At 54.8% G+C, this 14,676-nt stretch overlaps 1 protein-coding gene across 13 annotated transcripts in view; it reads left to right on the top strand.

Annotated features, from left to right (window-relative positions):
- The window catches only part of DOCK1 (dedicator of cytokinesis 1), a 493,657-nt gene that overhangs the window by 60,804 nt on the left and 418,177 nt on the right, over positions 1-14,676 (top strand). For all 13 annotated transcript variants that reach the window (XM_051833503.3, XM_008274844.5, XM_089313822.1 and 10 more), the window contains exons 3-6: positions 1,310-1,350; positions 4,324-4,379; positions 9,343-9,439; positions 11,760-11,908. In XM_051833503.3, the coding sequence (XP_051689463.3) occupies positions 1,310-1,350; positions 4,324-4,379; positions 9,343-9,439; positions 11,760-11,908 (343 nt within the window). The remainder of the gene's footprint in view (positions 1-1,309; positions 1,351-4,323; positions 4,380-9,342; positions 9,440-11,759; positions 11,909-14,676) is intronic.

The following is a 14,676-nucleotide window of genomic DNA, read 5'->3' as shown; positions in this document are numbered from 1 at the left end:
GTGCTGAGTGTGAGGGCGGCTGTGGGCCCGTGTCAGCCCGTGTGCTGAGCGTGAGGGCGGCTGGGGGCCCGTGTCAGCCCGTGTGCTGAGCGTGAGGGCGGCTGTGGGCCCGTGTCAGCCCGTGTGCTGAGCGTGAGGGCGGCTGGGGGCCCGTGTCAGCCCGTGTGCTGAGCGTGAGGGTGGCTGGGGGCCCGTGTCAGCCCGTGTACGGATTGTGATGGCGGCTGGGGGCCCATGTCAGCTCATGTACTGAGTTTGAGTGTGGCTGGGGGCCCGTGTCAGTCCATGTGCTGAGTGTGAGGATGGCTGAGGGCCCGTGTCAGTCAATGTGCTGAGTGTGAGGATGGCTGAGGGCCTGTGTCAGCCCGTGTACGGATTGTGAGGGTGGCTGGGGACCCATGTCGGTCCATGTACTGAGTGTGGGGCCCGTGTCAGCCCGTGTACTGAGCATGGGGGCCCGTGTCAGTCCATGTACTGAGCATGGGCCCATGTCAGCCCGTGGACTGAGTGTGGGCCCGTGTCAGCCGTGGACTGAGCGTGGGGCCCGTGTCAGCTGTGGACTGAGTGTGGGGCCCGTGTCAGCCATGTGCTGAGCATGGGCCTGTGTCAGCCATGTACTGAGCACGGGGCTCGTGTCAGCCGTGTACTGAGCACGGGGCTCGTGTCAGCCGTGTACTGAGCGTGGGCCTGTGTCAGCCGTGGACTGAGCGTGGGGCCCGTGTCAGCCGTGGACTGAGCGTGGGGCCCATGTCAGCCCGAGTACTGAGTGTGGGGCCCATGTCAGCCGTGTACTGAGCGTGGGCCTGTGTCAGCCGTGGACTGAGCGTGGGGCCCATGTCAGCCGTGTACTGAGCGTGGGGCCCATGTCAGCCTGGGTACTGAGTGTGGGGCCTGTGTCAGCCTGTGTACTGAGCGTGGGCCTGGTCAGCCGTGGACTGAGCGTGGGCCCGTGTCAGCCCGTGTACTGAGCGTGGGGCCCATGTCAGCCGTGTACTGAGCGTGAGGCCCGTGTCAGCCCGGGTACTGAGTGTGGGGCCCGTGTCAGCCCGTGTACTGAGCGTGGGCCTGGTCAGCCGTGGACTGAGCGTGGGGCCCTTGTCAGCCCGTGTACTGAGCGTGGGGCCCGTGTCAGCCATGGACTGAGCGCAGAGCCCGTGTCAGCCGTGTACTGAGCGTGGGCCTGGTCAGCCCGTGGACTGAGTGTGGGCCCGTGTCAGCCGTGGACTGAGCGCGGGGCCTGTGTCAGCCGTGTACTGAGCGTGGGCCCGTGTCAGCCCGTGTACTGACTCTCGACTTTGCCTTTGTTTAGGGTGGTACAGAGGTTACACCTTGAGGAGGAAGTCTAAGAAGGTAAGTCCTTCCATTAAATCGATTCCATCTCATTGGGTTCAGTGTTTTGCTTATATATCTCTTTCTGTGAATTAAAAAACAAATCCGTGTTCAAATGTGAACTGCTTCGAGTTGATCTCTTCGCACGGTACGTGGACGCGGAAGTCGTGGCGTGAATGGTGAGTTGTGACGTGCGCTGGCCTGTGCTCCTGCCTGGTGGAATCTTCCGGGTTCAGTGACTTCCAGGGAGAATGTTCTCAGTCTCCTCGGGGCCTCGTCCCTGATGACAGACGAGTCTGCCAGCGCGTGCCCGCTCATCCCCCTTTCTGGGACTTTCTGCGCGGCTGCAGCTGACTTGGGCTCTCCCAGTGCAGTTGGCACGTGTGTCTGTGGGACTTTCTGAAACGGAGACTTGTCATTTCCCGGGGGCACTGCGGTGGACACGCCCCTGGCCTGTGTTGCCAGGATTTTGAAGTCACTTCCATTCTAGGTTGTGGCTAGGCAGTCCACGTTAGCTCACCCGTTTTAATATCTAATTATGCTTGACAGATGGTTCATTTTACTTCTGCGTCTTAAATTTGCTTCTCATTATCTCCTGTTGGGATGGACTCCTGACCGCGGCCGAAGCCTTTAATGAGGCTTCTAGAGTCTTGTGGCTCTGGCACCGGGGCCTCCCTGCTCTGCCTTCCCCAGGGCCTGAGCCAGGCTGGGCCGGTCGGCTCACGTGGCCTGTGAAGGGCCCAGTTGGCCCCGTGGGCGGTCACATCCATGTCCTAGTGTGGGAGGCACTGTTGGGAAGGGGCCTGCCTGGATCAGACTGGGCTGTAGTCGTCCACATCGGGGGACCTGCAACCTTGAGGTTTGGGCAAGAGATTGTGAATAGGAGGTTGGTGGACTTGATTTCTACAAGCAAGTTCTATTTGCATGCTCATTTCCCCTTTGGCAACCCAGAGAACATTCTGGAAACATCGAGCTTCACCTGGGGAGGCCACAGTTGGGTCCCAAAGAGCTCAGGATCCTGGAATGACAGCCTCCCCACCCCAGCTCCTGAACGGGGCCGAGCTGCAGCCGTGCTGTTTGCCTTCCTGGGTGCTGCCTTGATTTGGATTTTGGTTTCCCTCCCCCGAGAGCCTCCCTGAACCGGGGTGTGCGTTGCCCTGCACTGGGTGCACGGACACGACAAGTCCCGGGCATGGTGGAGCTGGGGAGGGGTGTGGTCATCTTCCCCTTGGCACACGAGGACACTGAAGCCTTGTGGAGTTGCAGCTTTGCGAGCACACCCTCCTGTCCCCCAGCCCCCTGCACTGCAGTAGCAGAGCAGGACGGAGAGTCCTGACCCGCCATGTCCGGAAGCCTCCTTCACACAGGTGCAGCTGACCTGGGCTGCTCGGAATGGCCCCAGGCAGAGCTGCTCATCACGAACCTCACCTGTGTCCAGCCTGCTCCGGCCGCTGTGCCCGAGGCTTTGTGGTTCACTAGGGGTTTGCTGAGATCGGGAGGTCATGTCTGCAGGCTCCCCCTCCCCCCATCTGAGCACACACCTGTGCTGCCCCTGTGCACTTGGAACCCACGGTGAGATTCGGAGGTGCCCCAGGGAACTGGCACCTGAGCAGAGCATCCCAGAGCTGTCCTCTTCGTCGCTTGACTTCTCCCCTCCTGCCTCTCTGTGAAACGGGGCCTTTCTGCTGGGAGGCGGGTGGGTTGGGACTTGGGGGTACCTGCTAGACCCCGCAGCCCTTCTGAAGGCGTGCTTGGCTCTTTGGGTCTCCGGTGTGGCCCCTTTGGGACCAGAAGCCAGGGGAGCCCAGTCCGAGGCTCCTGGGTCCTGGGCTGCAGGGGTGCTGCTCCGTGTGCTGCTCCGTGGGTCTCTGCTGCAGGCATTGAGTGTCACACTGCCTTGTGCTGTGCCAGGGTCCCAGTCCCAGGGCCCCTTCTGTGCCTCTCCTGTGCTTGTCATGGCTTCCCTGCAGTAAGGGGGCCATTTGACCTGTTCAGGAAGCAGCACCACAACCCCTAAGAAGCATTTTTTAAAAAAATAACTTTCTTTAGAGAGGAGAAGTGGGGGAGAGAGAAACCTCCTATCTCCTGGTTCACTTCCCAGATGCCTTCAGTGGGCAGAGCGGGGCCAGGCCAGAGCCAGGAGCTGAGAACGTTACCCTGGTCTCCTCGTGGGCGGCGGGGACACAGGTACTAGGTCCTCACCTGCTGCCTCCCAGGATGCATTAGCCGGGAGCGGGAGCGGGAGCGGGAGCGGGAGCGGGAGCGGAGTAGCACCGAGATGTGGGATCCGGGCATCCCAAGCAGCGGCCTAACCGCCACGCCGAGGGGCCACTCCAGGACCACAGCTCTGGCTGCAGCTCCCGCAGGCTCCTCACGGCCGTGCCCGCTGCTGCTCTCCTGTGGGCAGGTGTTTGTGGGGTCCGGTGTGCATCACTTTGCAGGTATAGATTATATCAATCTGGGCTACTGTGGCCTCAAAAGTTGTGCTGTTTGGGCAGAATTCAACCCATTTTCCCATATTTTATCAGTTGCCCCCCCCCCCCCCCAGAGATTTCTGGGAGAGCCCCTGTGGGTCCAGGTAGGTGGTCAGTGCATAGGTGATGACTGCTGGGTGAAACCGACTTTCAGAGACAGTCTCGCCGTTTTGAAAGGGGAACCTGTTAGTCCTCCGTCCAGAGTTATTTCTGAGGCGTTGGGGGGGCTCTGGTCTGCCTGCGTCTTGCTCAGCAGTGGAAGCAGGTGTGGCTTGCGGAGACCAGGAGCTTCCTGCCCCTTCTGGAGGTGTGTGGTCTGTTCTCTCCCAGCACATCCCTCGACTCTGTTGAGTTGACAGCAGTGACATTTGATGTGTGTGAGGCATGATGTGAGGCTTGCAAAGCTAACAGTGATCCAGCCTGCTCTGCCCCATGTTTTGGGGGCACTTGTTTGATTTGCTGCCACTCGGCATGTTGATAATAAAAATGACTGTCTTTTCTTTTCTCCACCCCCACCAAGGGTATATTTCCTGCTTCGTATATTCATCTTAAAGAAGCGATAGTTGAAGGAAAAGGGTAAGTCTTGTATGGCCTTGGTGCTCTCTTGTCTGCTTGGTGGTCCTGGGGTTAATGACCGTGGACTTGAATGACTGAATGGATGGGTCTTTGGGGAGAGATGGGTGACTTGTGAGTCGGAATAGTGCATAGCGTGGCTTTGACCTCAAGAGTCCGAGGTTGTTTTCCTTGGTCCCGAGTTCAGTTTTGGAAAACATTGGCTTTGGTGCTGTGTGCTGCCTCTGTAAGACCCTCCCACCCTCCCCTGTGCCAGAGACCCACGCCCCCACCCTGCCCTGCGTCCCAGCTCCACGTCCGTTTTTTTTTTTTTAAGTGAGTGCTATTTCTTCCTTTAATGTCCTTTATTTTTATTTATTTTTTTAATATTTATTTATTCATTTGAAAGAGTTACACAGAGAGAAGGAGAGGCAGAGAAAGAGAGAGAGACAGAGAGAGGTCCTCCATCTGCTGGTCCACTCCCCAATTGGCTGCAACAGCTGGAGCTGCACCAATCCAAAGCCAGGAGCCAGGAGTTTCTTCTGGGTCTCCCACGCAGTGCAGGGGCCCAAGGACCTGGGCCATCCTCCACTACCCTCCCAGGCCACAGCAGAGAGCTGGATGGGAAGTGGAACAGCCAGAACCCAAACCAGCGCCCATGTGGGATGCTGGCGCTGCAGGCGACAGCTTCACCTGCTATGCCACAGCACTGGCCCCCAAGCCTGTTGTTTTTTCTGGAAGCTTCCATAGGCTGTGGATACACATGGAGTTCAGTGGGAAGTAGCAGTTGTTAAGTTGGGACAGGTGTGAACTTAGGTTTTGTCTGATGGTGATGTGTTTTTCCTGGAGGTCCTAAAACTGATGTGTAAGATCATTAAACCGGCATGTAGCATGGGAACCCTTAGGCAGGAGCAGCTGATGAATAGCCAGGTGTGAACCTGGAAGAAGGAGCAGTAAAGTGTTTCCTTTTTTTGTCTCTGCTACATCTTCACACTCAGTTAAATATGTAAATTATAAAATTACTAATCATATGATTATGCATAATGACATCTCTGGCTGATTACAACATTGCCTTTGCAAGCACTGTACTTTTAACATATGAAAAGGCCTGTTCAGGCTGTCGTTCTATGATGCATAATTAAAACAAATAATTTCAAGGCATGAACGCTGATGACCTGCAATGTGGGTTTTTTTTAGACAGATACAATGTTTTGTATGCAAAGTCTTAAGGAAAAGAAAAAGTTTCGAAGCTTTTATCCTGTTGTGGGGCTAACTGCAGGACGGATGCATTTAATGCCTTTACACCTGTCTCTCGGAGTCCTTATGCAGGTCGGATTGTCCATGATCAGTCGTTTTTAACAGCACTTTGCTGTGTGCAGAAGGAAAAGACGTGAGAAGGTAGTTACGAGGCACAACAAGGAAGCGAGTGGAGATTATTTTGGTTGAGTCAGCGGCGCCATAGCCGCCCAGCCAGACGGCAGACACGCGGGTCCCTGCTGCTGCCCCCCGTGCCCTGACGTGGGGCAGGGACCAGCGCTGTTTCCTTGCTCATGTGTTGGGTTCCGTGAGTGGTCCCCACCTTCATCGTCCCTCCTGCTGCCTGCAGGCCTGGCAGGTGTCCCAGCCCTTCTCTCTCCCAGAGCTGCCGGCCTCACCCTCCCTCCTGCTGCTGCCCCTGCACCGCGGAGCCCCACCCCGGCTGCCTGTCTGCCCTCTGAGTTCATTTTCCCATCTCTCTCCTAGGTCTTCTCTCCTGGAATGTGTTTCCAGCTTGCAGCACCGCTTTTTGTCGGGGTCTCTCCCACTCCGTCTCCTCCTCCTCCCTGGGCACTGCCCTACTCTCGCTCTCAGACACCCCAAATTATTCCTGTGTGCCTGTTGCCACTCGTGTTGTACCTTTGTCCCCGTAACCAAAGCAGTTCCCATTCCTGACGTGCGGCCAGTGGCCTTGTCTCCAGACGCGCGGTGTCTTCTCCGCGTTCCCCTTCCACGGCTGGGCTGCGGCCGGGGCCCTCGCTGGCCTCCCTGCACTCGAGCTCCTCGCCCGTCTTCCTGTGTCACCCTGGGTGCTGCCCAGCCCTCCCCTGTCTGCTCTCCTCCCGCTCTCGTTGCTGCCTTTCTCCTCTGTCTTGATCCTGCCTTTTTTTTTCCCAAGATTTATTTATTTATTTGAAAGAGTTACAAAGAGAGACATGTTCCATCAACTGGTTCAGTCCCCAAAGCCAGGAGTCTCTTCTGGGTCTCCCACATGGATGGCAGGGGCCCAAACACTTGGGCCATCCCGTGCCCATGTGGGATGCTGGCATCACTTACCTGCTATGCTGTAGTGCCAGCCCCGACCTGATCCCTCTTTTGCACACCCTGCTGTGTGGCCTCTGTTGCTCTCACACCTTCAGCCGTTCCCTCTCCATGGCATTGAGACCTCCGGCCCTGACTTGATCCTGGTGTCTCGCTTGACAACACAGAGTGAGGTTGCTAGTGAGAGTCACCTCTGTTGGCTGAGTGTCTGCTCTGTCTCATTCGTCATCATTTTAAAAAAGTATTTTTTTTTATTATTATTATTATTTTTTTTTTGACAGGCAGAGTGGACAGTGAGAGAGAGAGAGACAGAGAGAAAGGTCTTCCTTTGCCGTTGGTTCACCCTCCAATGGCCACTGCGGCCGGCGTGCTGTGGCCGGCGCACCGAGCTGATCTGATGGCAGGAGACAGGTGCTTCTCCTGGTCTCCCATGGGGTGCAGGGCCCAAGCACCTGGGCCATCCTCCACTGCACTCCCTGGCCACAGCAGAGAGCTGGCCTGGAAGAGGGGCAACCGGGACAGAATCCGGCGCCCCAACCGGGACTAGAACCCGGTGTGCCGGGGCCGCAAGGTGGAGGATTAGCCTCGTGAGCCGCGGCGCCGGCCAAAAAGTATTATTTTTAATGGACAAATATTGTAGAACATGTCTTGAAGCATGTATACATTTCAGAATGACTAAATCAAGCTATTAAATATGTATATGTATGTATATATGCATCACTTCCCAAAGTTATCATTTATCTGCAGTGAGAACATTTAAAATCTACTCTCTGCAGTTTTCAAGTCCATAACACATTGCTCCTTTTTTTTTTTTTTTAAAGGTTTATTTATTTATTTGAAAGGCAGAGTTAGAGAGAGAGTGGGAGAGACACAGAGAGAGGTCTTCCATTTACTGGTTCACTCCCCAAATGGTGGCAAAAGCTAGGGCTGGGCCAGGCTGAAGCCAGGCGCCTCCTCCAGGTCTCCCACATGGGTGCAGAGGCCCAAGCACTTGGGCCATTCTCCTCTGCCTTCCCAGGAGCACTAGCAGGGAGCTGGATCGGAAGTGGAGCAGCCGGGACGTGGCAGTGTCCACATGGGCTGCTGGCCCTGCAGGCAGCAGCTGAAGCCTCAATGCCACAGTGCTGGGCCAGCACATTGCCTTCTCCTGCAGTCCCCGTGACGTGCAGAAGGTCTCCTTGTCCTGGGCCTTCCGCCCAGCGGGGACCGACATCTGCCCGCTCAGCTCTCTGTGTCCCTTTCACTGCTACAGGGCTCTGCCAGGGACCCTCTTCCCTGGGTCCTTTCCACAGCCCCCCCAGCCAGGCCTTGTCGGGGGTGTAGAGTCCTGGTCCCTGGCAGGTAAGGCGAGACCAGGGACCTGCATGCCAGGAGGCACCTTAGACCAAGGGACAGATCAGGGCTTCCAAAGGGAGGGAAGCGAGAAGGAACCAGACTGGAGAGCAGGGTGTGGCGGGTGCGTGGGGTCCCTCTCCGCTGGCGACATCAGCCAGGCCTCTGAAAGCGGGTGGGAAGCAGCTGCCACGCTCACTGCGCAGCTCGGGGTCCAGAGAGAACGGCTCGTGCCGATGGCTGTCTTCCCGCCAGTGCCGAGGCCTTTCTCCCTGCTGGCTCTGCGCGGATGGAACAGCCCGTGTGTCCATCAGTGTCCACGCTGGGAAACTGTCCCCGGCTGGGCCCTGCTGATGTCCCATCAGAGGGTGATTCTGGACGGCATTTCTGGGGGAGGTATTGCACACACCCCCCTCAGATACCTGGTTCCAGGCCCTCTGGAGAGAACGAGTTTCTTTTGGTCTCTGGGTCTGGAAGTCCCACCATCCATGCATCGCTGCAGGCCTGACCTCCTGTTGTGATCCATAGTCAGGGGCCCTCACCTAGACCCAGGCCCCGTGCAAATGCAGAGCTGTGGGGGGAACTTAGCTCAGAGCACCTGCACCTTTCATTGCATGCTAGCCACATGGCGGATCTCTGGGGCCTGGTAATCTAAGGAGAAAAGCCGCAGATTCAGTCTCGCCCCGTGTCACAAAGAACGGTTACATTTTGCAAAGTGCCTGAGCCAGAGGACTGCCCAGAAAACAGTGGGTGATTTGATCAAATCCAGGCCCAAGTAGATGACATGTAGCCGAGATGTAGTCCGGGGTCACCCTTTTGGGGTGCAGGGAGGAGGGTAAGAGGACATTCAGGGTCGGGATCTTGGGATCGGATCGAGAATTCACAGACATCGGAAAGCTGTGACCTCACGCACGTTTCATCAGGGGTAACTGCACCACAGAGCGGGTTCTGTGCTTGATGGAAATGTACAAATAACCTGAACCCAGACGTGCGTTTCAGTGCCTCACAGATGGGCCGTAATTTATGGCTCGTGTAGGAGTGATGGGTGCACCCATGGCAGATACACTCTCCCTGCAGACCTTGACGTCCTGAGGCTCGCGCAGGGTGTCGTTCTCCTCCCGCGTCTGACCCTCGACACTGGGGTGATGCGTCCCGCAGGCTGAGGCGTGGCCGCACTCACTCTCTGCAAAGATCGCTGGTCCTGCACAGATGTGTCTGTTGATACGCATGAACGCAATCTCACTCGAAAATATTCTTTCCTAAATAGGGAACTGTATGGCCTACCTGTGGGACTTAGCAGGTGCAGCACACCTCGGAGCCGCGGGCTCAGCGGCGTTTTTCTCCTTCTTCCTTCCAGGCAACATGAGACGGTCATCCCGGGAGACCTCCCCCTCATTCAGGAAGTCACCACGACGCTCCGCGAGTGGTCCACCATCTGGAGGCAGCTCTATGTGGTGAGGGCTTCTAGCTCCGGCATGGTGGTGTCCAGCCGAGCTGGGCTTTTCCTCCCGAACAGCAGAACTTCTAGGACACAGGCCTGGGAGGGCAGAGACAGCAGCATTGTTAATCAGGCCTCTCTTGGGCTCCCTGTGCCCTTCGACCTGCCTTAGTCGGGGTTTCGCTGTGCTCACTGTAGCGAGGTAGGCAGTAAAGGAAGGGGCCGTGGGGTCTGCCTGGCCTTGTATAAGGCACGGAAGTGCGGTTGCTGGAAGGCGGGTGCCGGCATCTGTCCACACCGATGTCACCTAAGCAGTGATGTTTTGATGGTGGCACCGAAATCTGCTCTGACACAGGACTCGGTGCTGCTTAGTTGGATGCGCTGCACGATGGTCGCTGTTTATTTGTTTGTTCGTATATTTTTGCCTATGTGACTTCTGGCAGTGCCTCTTCTATAGGGGAGCCTGCCCAGCTCCTCGGTTTCACTGTGATTGCAACAGGGCCGGGGACGTCTTTTACATTCTGGCTTCGTGTGCACTTGTCCGGTGCTCCTGATCGCGGAAGAAGCCTTATTAATGCGGCGAGGTTGAAGCTCTGACAGCTTCCATTTCCTATTCCCCCAGGACATTTCTTCGCACATAAATTCATATTTGCTGAAGATTACCTTTTGTTAAGCCGGTATTTCTAGTCAGAGTGTTGATTTCTCATATGCTAATGTTATTATCAGCAGGCAAGGGCCCGGGAAGGAAGTCGGGGTGTTAATTTCTCGGGAGCATAGAAGACTTCCTACAGCCCCACAGCTGCTCGCTGTTGTTTTTGATTATACAGTGGTTTCCTATAAATGCACAGTAATAAGCGGTTGCAGTAATTGTTCATCAAATGTACTCAGAAACCTAAAAGCGCAAAGTTAGCCATGAATGTTTTGTGTAAATCCGAGCAATTTTGAAGTCGGTGTTTCGTGTTCAACTTAGCAATTTTTAAACGAAAATACGGCAACAAAACAAACTGGAGTTGATGCTGACTAATATGTCAGTGGACTCGGTTTTCGCCACAGCCCTGGCGTAGGCACTGCTCATGGTCACCCCGGTCCTTTTACGCAGCTGCACTTTGCCTCTGATGGGCTTCTGGTTGGATTTGTGCGAAGCCGAGTCAAGCCGAAAATGGGTGTCATATTTGATTTGATTTTTTTGCTCTGTTCTGTGGTTATAGACAATTTACCAAAATATGGTTTAGTCTACCCAAATGGTCACCGTGGCCTGAGCTGGGCCAGGTCGAACCAGGAGCCTGGAACTCCATCTGTGTCTCCCGCATTAGCAAGGAGCTGGACTGGAAACAGAGCAGGTGGGACTGGTATTGGCGCTGTGACCAGAAGTGACAGTGCTGGAAGCGGTGGCTTAACCCGCTGTGCCACAGTGCCAGCCCTGGCTATTTAGTTTTCATGGAAGTCATTAAAATCAGGATAATGTTATAAAGAATAGCTCATGGGATGTAAAAGTGCTTATTAGGGTGCTGTGTGATGGGTGGGTGGTGGGGATCTTAGAAGCTTCTAGAATTAAGTCAAGTACTAGACTCAGGTATGTAGAGGGGAATTATTTTAAAGAAATACCACCAGTCACCTTTTCACTTTCTAAAGGTGCCACAATGTTAAGTTTTCACCAGATTAGGCTCCAGCTGCATTTCTTGTTGAAAGAACTACTCAGGGACTTTCCCGTGGTTAACTGGACTCTGCACTTGTAAAACTGATTTTCCTTTCGAGCATCAGCCCTGCTGGATACAGACAAATGCTCCAGGTGTAGATGTTGTCTGATTTGCACGGGAGCCCCCGTTGCCTGTGCATGGAGGCTGGCCTCTCGCGGCGGGTCTCTGTGTGAGCTGTGGGGTTCAGGGCTCCTTTTCTTTCTCAGGGTGTCGAGAAGGGCCAGGATGCAGGGTTCCTGACGTCTGCAGCGGGGAGCAGGGATTCAGATCTCAGGTTCAGAAAAGCTGAGGGAGCTGTGAGGGTGGCTCAGAACTCAGAGACGCACGTGGTGCCCGAGGTCCACTCAGCTCCTGCCGGGGTCGATTTCTTGATTCCCCTTCCAGTGCTCTTATGTGGGTGGGTGGAGCCTCGGGGATAGTATATTGCTTTTTCCTTCTTCTAATATTTTAGTGTCTTCCAGGAACCACCCTCCCCAAAATGTGTACCGATGGGTGCTGCAAACACCTTGCTTTGATGCTAGTGAAATCCCATGACACAGTGCATGTGCTGCACGTGTTACGTGTGTTGATATGACCTCCACGGTGCTGTTTGAAACCCAAAACCTCACAGTTGGCTTCCCCCTCCTCGCCCCCATCTAGCAAGATAACAGGGAGATGTTTCGAAGTGTGCGACACATGATCTATGACCTCATCGAGTGGCGATCCCAGATTCTTTCCGGAACTCTGCCCCAGGACGAGCTCAAAGAACTCAAGAAGAAGGTCACGGCCAAAATTGATTATGGAAACAGGTTTGTTGATTATTTAAAAGATGATTTCGTGCTTACGTTATCCGATATAATGACATTACCCTGAGCCCTTAGGACCGCAAAATCAGGTTGTATCAGAAGGCAGGATTCCTAACATCCAAGTAAGGGCTTGGTTTTCATTTTGAAAAGGATGTTGGATCAGGAACATCAGGGGCATTGCCTGACTCATGCTCTACGCTCGTCTCTCCTTTGTGCTGCTCGTGCTAGGGCCGCGAGGCCGGGGCAGGCTGGCCTGGCGTGCCGACCGTCCCAGCCGGGACACCACAGCGGTCCCCTCCACGAGGGTCCCCTGCTTTCTGCTCCCAGTGGCGGCTTGCCGCTGTTGTGGTTTCTTTGGGATCCCTAAGTGTTTCAGTGTTTCAGGTCCCTGTGCGGCTTGTCCCAGGGCCGACGTGCTGGGCGTGACAAGCAGAAACACAGCGCTGCTAAATGCAAGTTCAGTTGCGCCACAGAGTGGTCTCCGCAGACGTCTCCATCTGCTGCAGGCCTCCGCCCAGGCCTGCTCCAGCACCTTTCGTGACAGCGTGCGCTCTGCTGCAGAGCCGCAAGTGGTTCCTGACGCTGCGAGGAACAGGGTGCTCGGACCCTGATTCTCCTAGGTCTTCTTCTTCTCCTTTTTTTTATTCATTTGAAAATTAGGGTTACATAGAGGGGTGAGAGAGAGAGAGATCGATCGATCGATCGATCGATCAATCTTCTATCTGCTGGTTCACTCCCCAGATGGCCGCAACAGCCAGGGCTGGGCCAGGCCAAAGCCAGGAGCCAGGAGCTTCACCCAGATCTTCCACGAAGGTGCAGGGGCTCAAACATTGGGTCGTCTCCCGCTGCTTTCCCAGGCCATACGCAGGGAGCTGGATTGGAAGTTGAGCAACCAGGACACAAATCTGTGCCCATGTGGGATTCTGGCATCTTAACCGGAGTGCCACTACGCCGGCCTCCAACAGGCCTCTTTATCCACATGAGCTCATGTCCTGTTCTGCATGGCTGCTGTTTGGTTATTTATGCGAATCAGAGCTCTACTGTATTAAAAATTACCCAATCACATGGTTTGCAAATGTCTTCAACACTGAACTCACTCAGAGAAGTTTCGAAACACAGAATCCTCGGAGCTGCTCCTTAGGAACCTGATCTGTGACGTCTGGGACGCTGGCTGGAAACCTCGGCTTGTAAAAATGGAGTTAGACCTCGCTGGACAGCAGACCGCAAAGCTGCTGGCTCCAGAGCCCTCATTTTACACAGCAGTGTGGGCATCAAGAGGGGAAGACGCCTGCACCAGCCGCTCGGGTGGAGGGAGCTGACGAGCAACCTCCTGGAAAAGCAGGAGTATCCGTGATCCTGTTTCCTAGAAACTTCACATTTTCAGTGCAGAAGGTTTCTTAGAGCAACCGCAGGAACAAGCGGCAGGGCCTGGATTACTGCTGCAGGACAAGGAGTTTGGATGAAGGGCACACTTCTGGGCACGCGATGCTAGATGTGTTTGTTCCAAGACCGCCTTCTTGCAACAGTCGAACTTTGTGTGTGGATTTTCTTTCTTTCTTTGGTTTTTTAAAGATTGTTTATTTGAATGAATTACAGAGAGAGGGAAAGACAGAGATTTTCCATCTGCTGATTCACTCCCCAAATGGCCACAACAGCCATGGCTGGGCCAGGCCCCAGGAGCCAGGAGCTTCATCCAGGTCTCCCATGTGGGGGCAGGGGACCATGCACTTGGGCCAACTTCCTTGGCTTTCCTGGGCACATTAGCAGGGACCTGGATGGGAAGTGGAGCAGCTGAGACTGCAGTCAGGATGCCACCACTGCAGACGGCAGCTTAACCGCTGAGCCCCAGCCCTGGCCCCTTGGATTTTTATTTCTAAGGAGGGTTATATTTTGAATTCACATTCGGAGACTTCCTGCTGGGTTTGGCTGCAGGAATTTGCCTACTTACATTATGTCATGGCATAACTTAGGTAAGGAACGAAGTGTTTCCAAATGTGATTTACTACCTGGTATGAAATTATTTCTCACTAAGCCGGGCTTGGGCCCAGGGGTCTTCAGGGGTCTCTGCTGCTCTGTGCGTGACCTCCTTGTGGCTCCTTCACAAAAAAGTGATGCAAAATGCAATGAGTTTGAGTGCTTGCTATTAAGATGGGCGGATTTCATAAGGATACAATGTTTGCATCCTTTTCAGTCTTTATTTATGTGTTCTTGCTTTGTTTTAATTCTAAAGCTGGCTGGCACTGCGGCTCACTAGGCTAATCTTCCGCCTGCGGCGCCAGCACACCGGGTTCTAGTCCCGGTCAGGGCACCGGATTCTGTCCCGGTTGCCCCTCTTCCAGGCCAGCTCTCTGCTATGGCCAGGGAGTGCAGTGGAGGATGGCCCAAGTGCTTGGGCCCTGCACCCCATGGGAGACCAGGAGAAGCACCTGGCTCCTGCCATCAGTGCGGTGCGCCGGCCGCGACGGGCATTGGAGGGTGAACCAACGGCAAAGGAAGACCTTTCTTTCTGTCTCTCTCACTGTCCACTCTGCCTGTCAAAAAAAAAAAAAAAATTCTAAAGCTGATTGGAGGGGTGGTGAAGGTCATGGAACATGTCCCTAGGAAAATGCACATACAAAATACACACACATGTACACACATGCACACACAGAGACATGGACACACACATGCACGTATACAACCTAGACACATGTACACAGATACAAGTGTACACATAAGGCACAAACACACAGCACAGACATACACAGTCATACGTGGACACAGAGACATGG

The sequence above is a fragment of the Oryctolagus cuniculus genome, chromosome 15, assembly GCF_051225735.1.
Source record: "Oryctolagus cuniculus isolate XC-2025 breed Fujian yellow rabbit chromosome 15, ASM5122573v1, whole genome shotgun sequence".
NCBI lineage: Eukaryota > Metazoa > Chordata > Mammalia > Lagomorpha > Leporidae > Oryctolagus > Oryctolagus cuniculus.
This window is presented reverse-complemented; position numbering and strand designations above follow the sequence as displayed.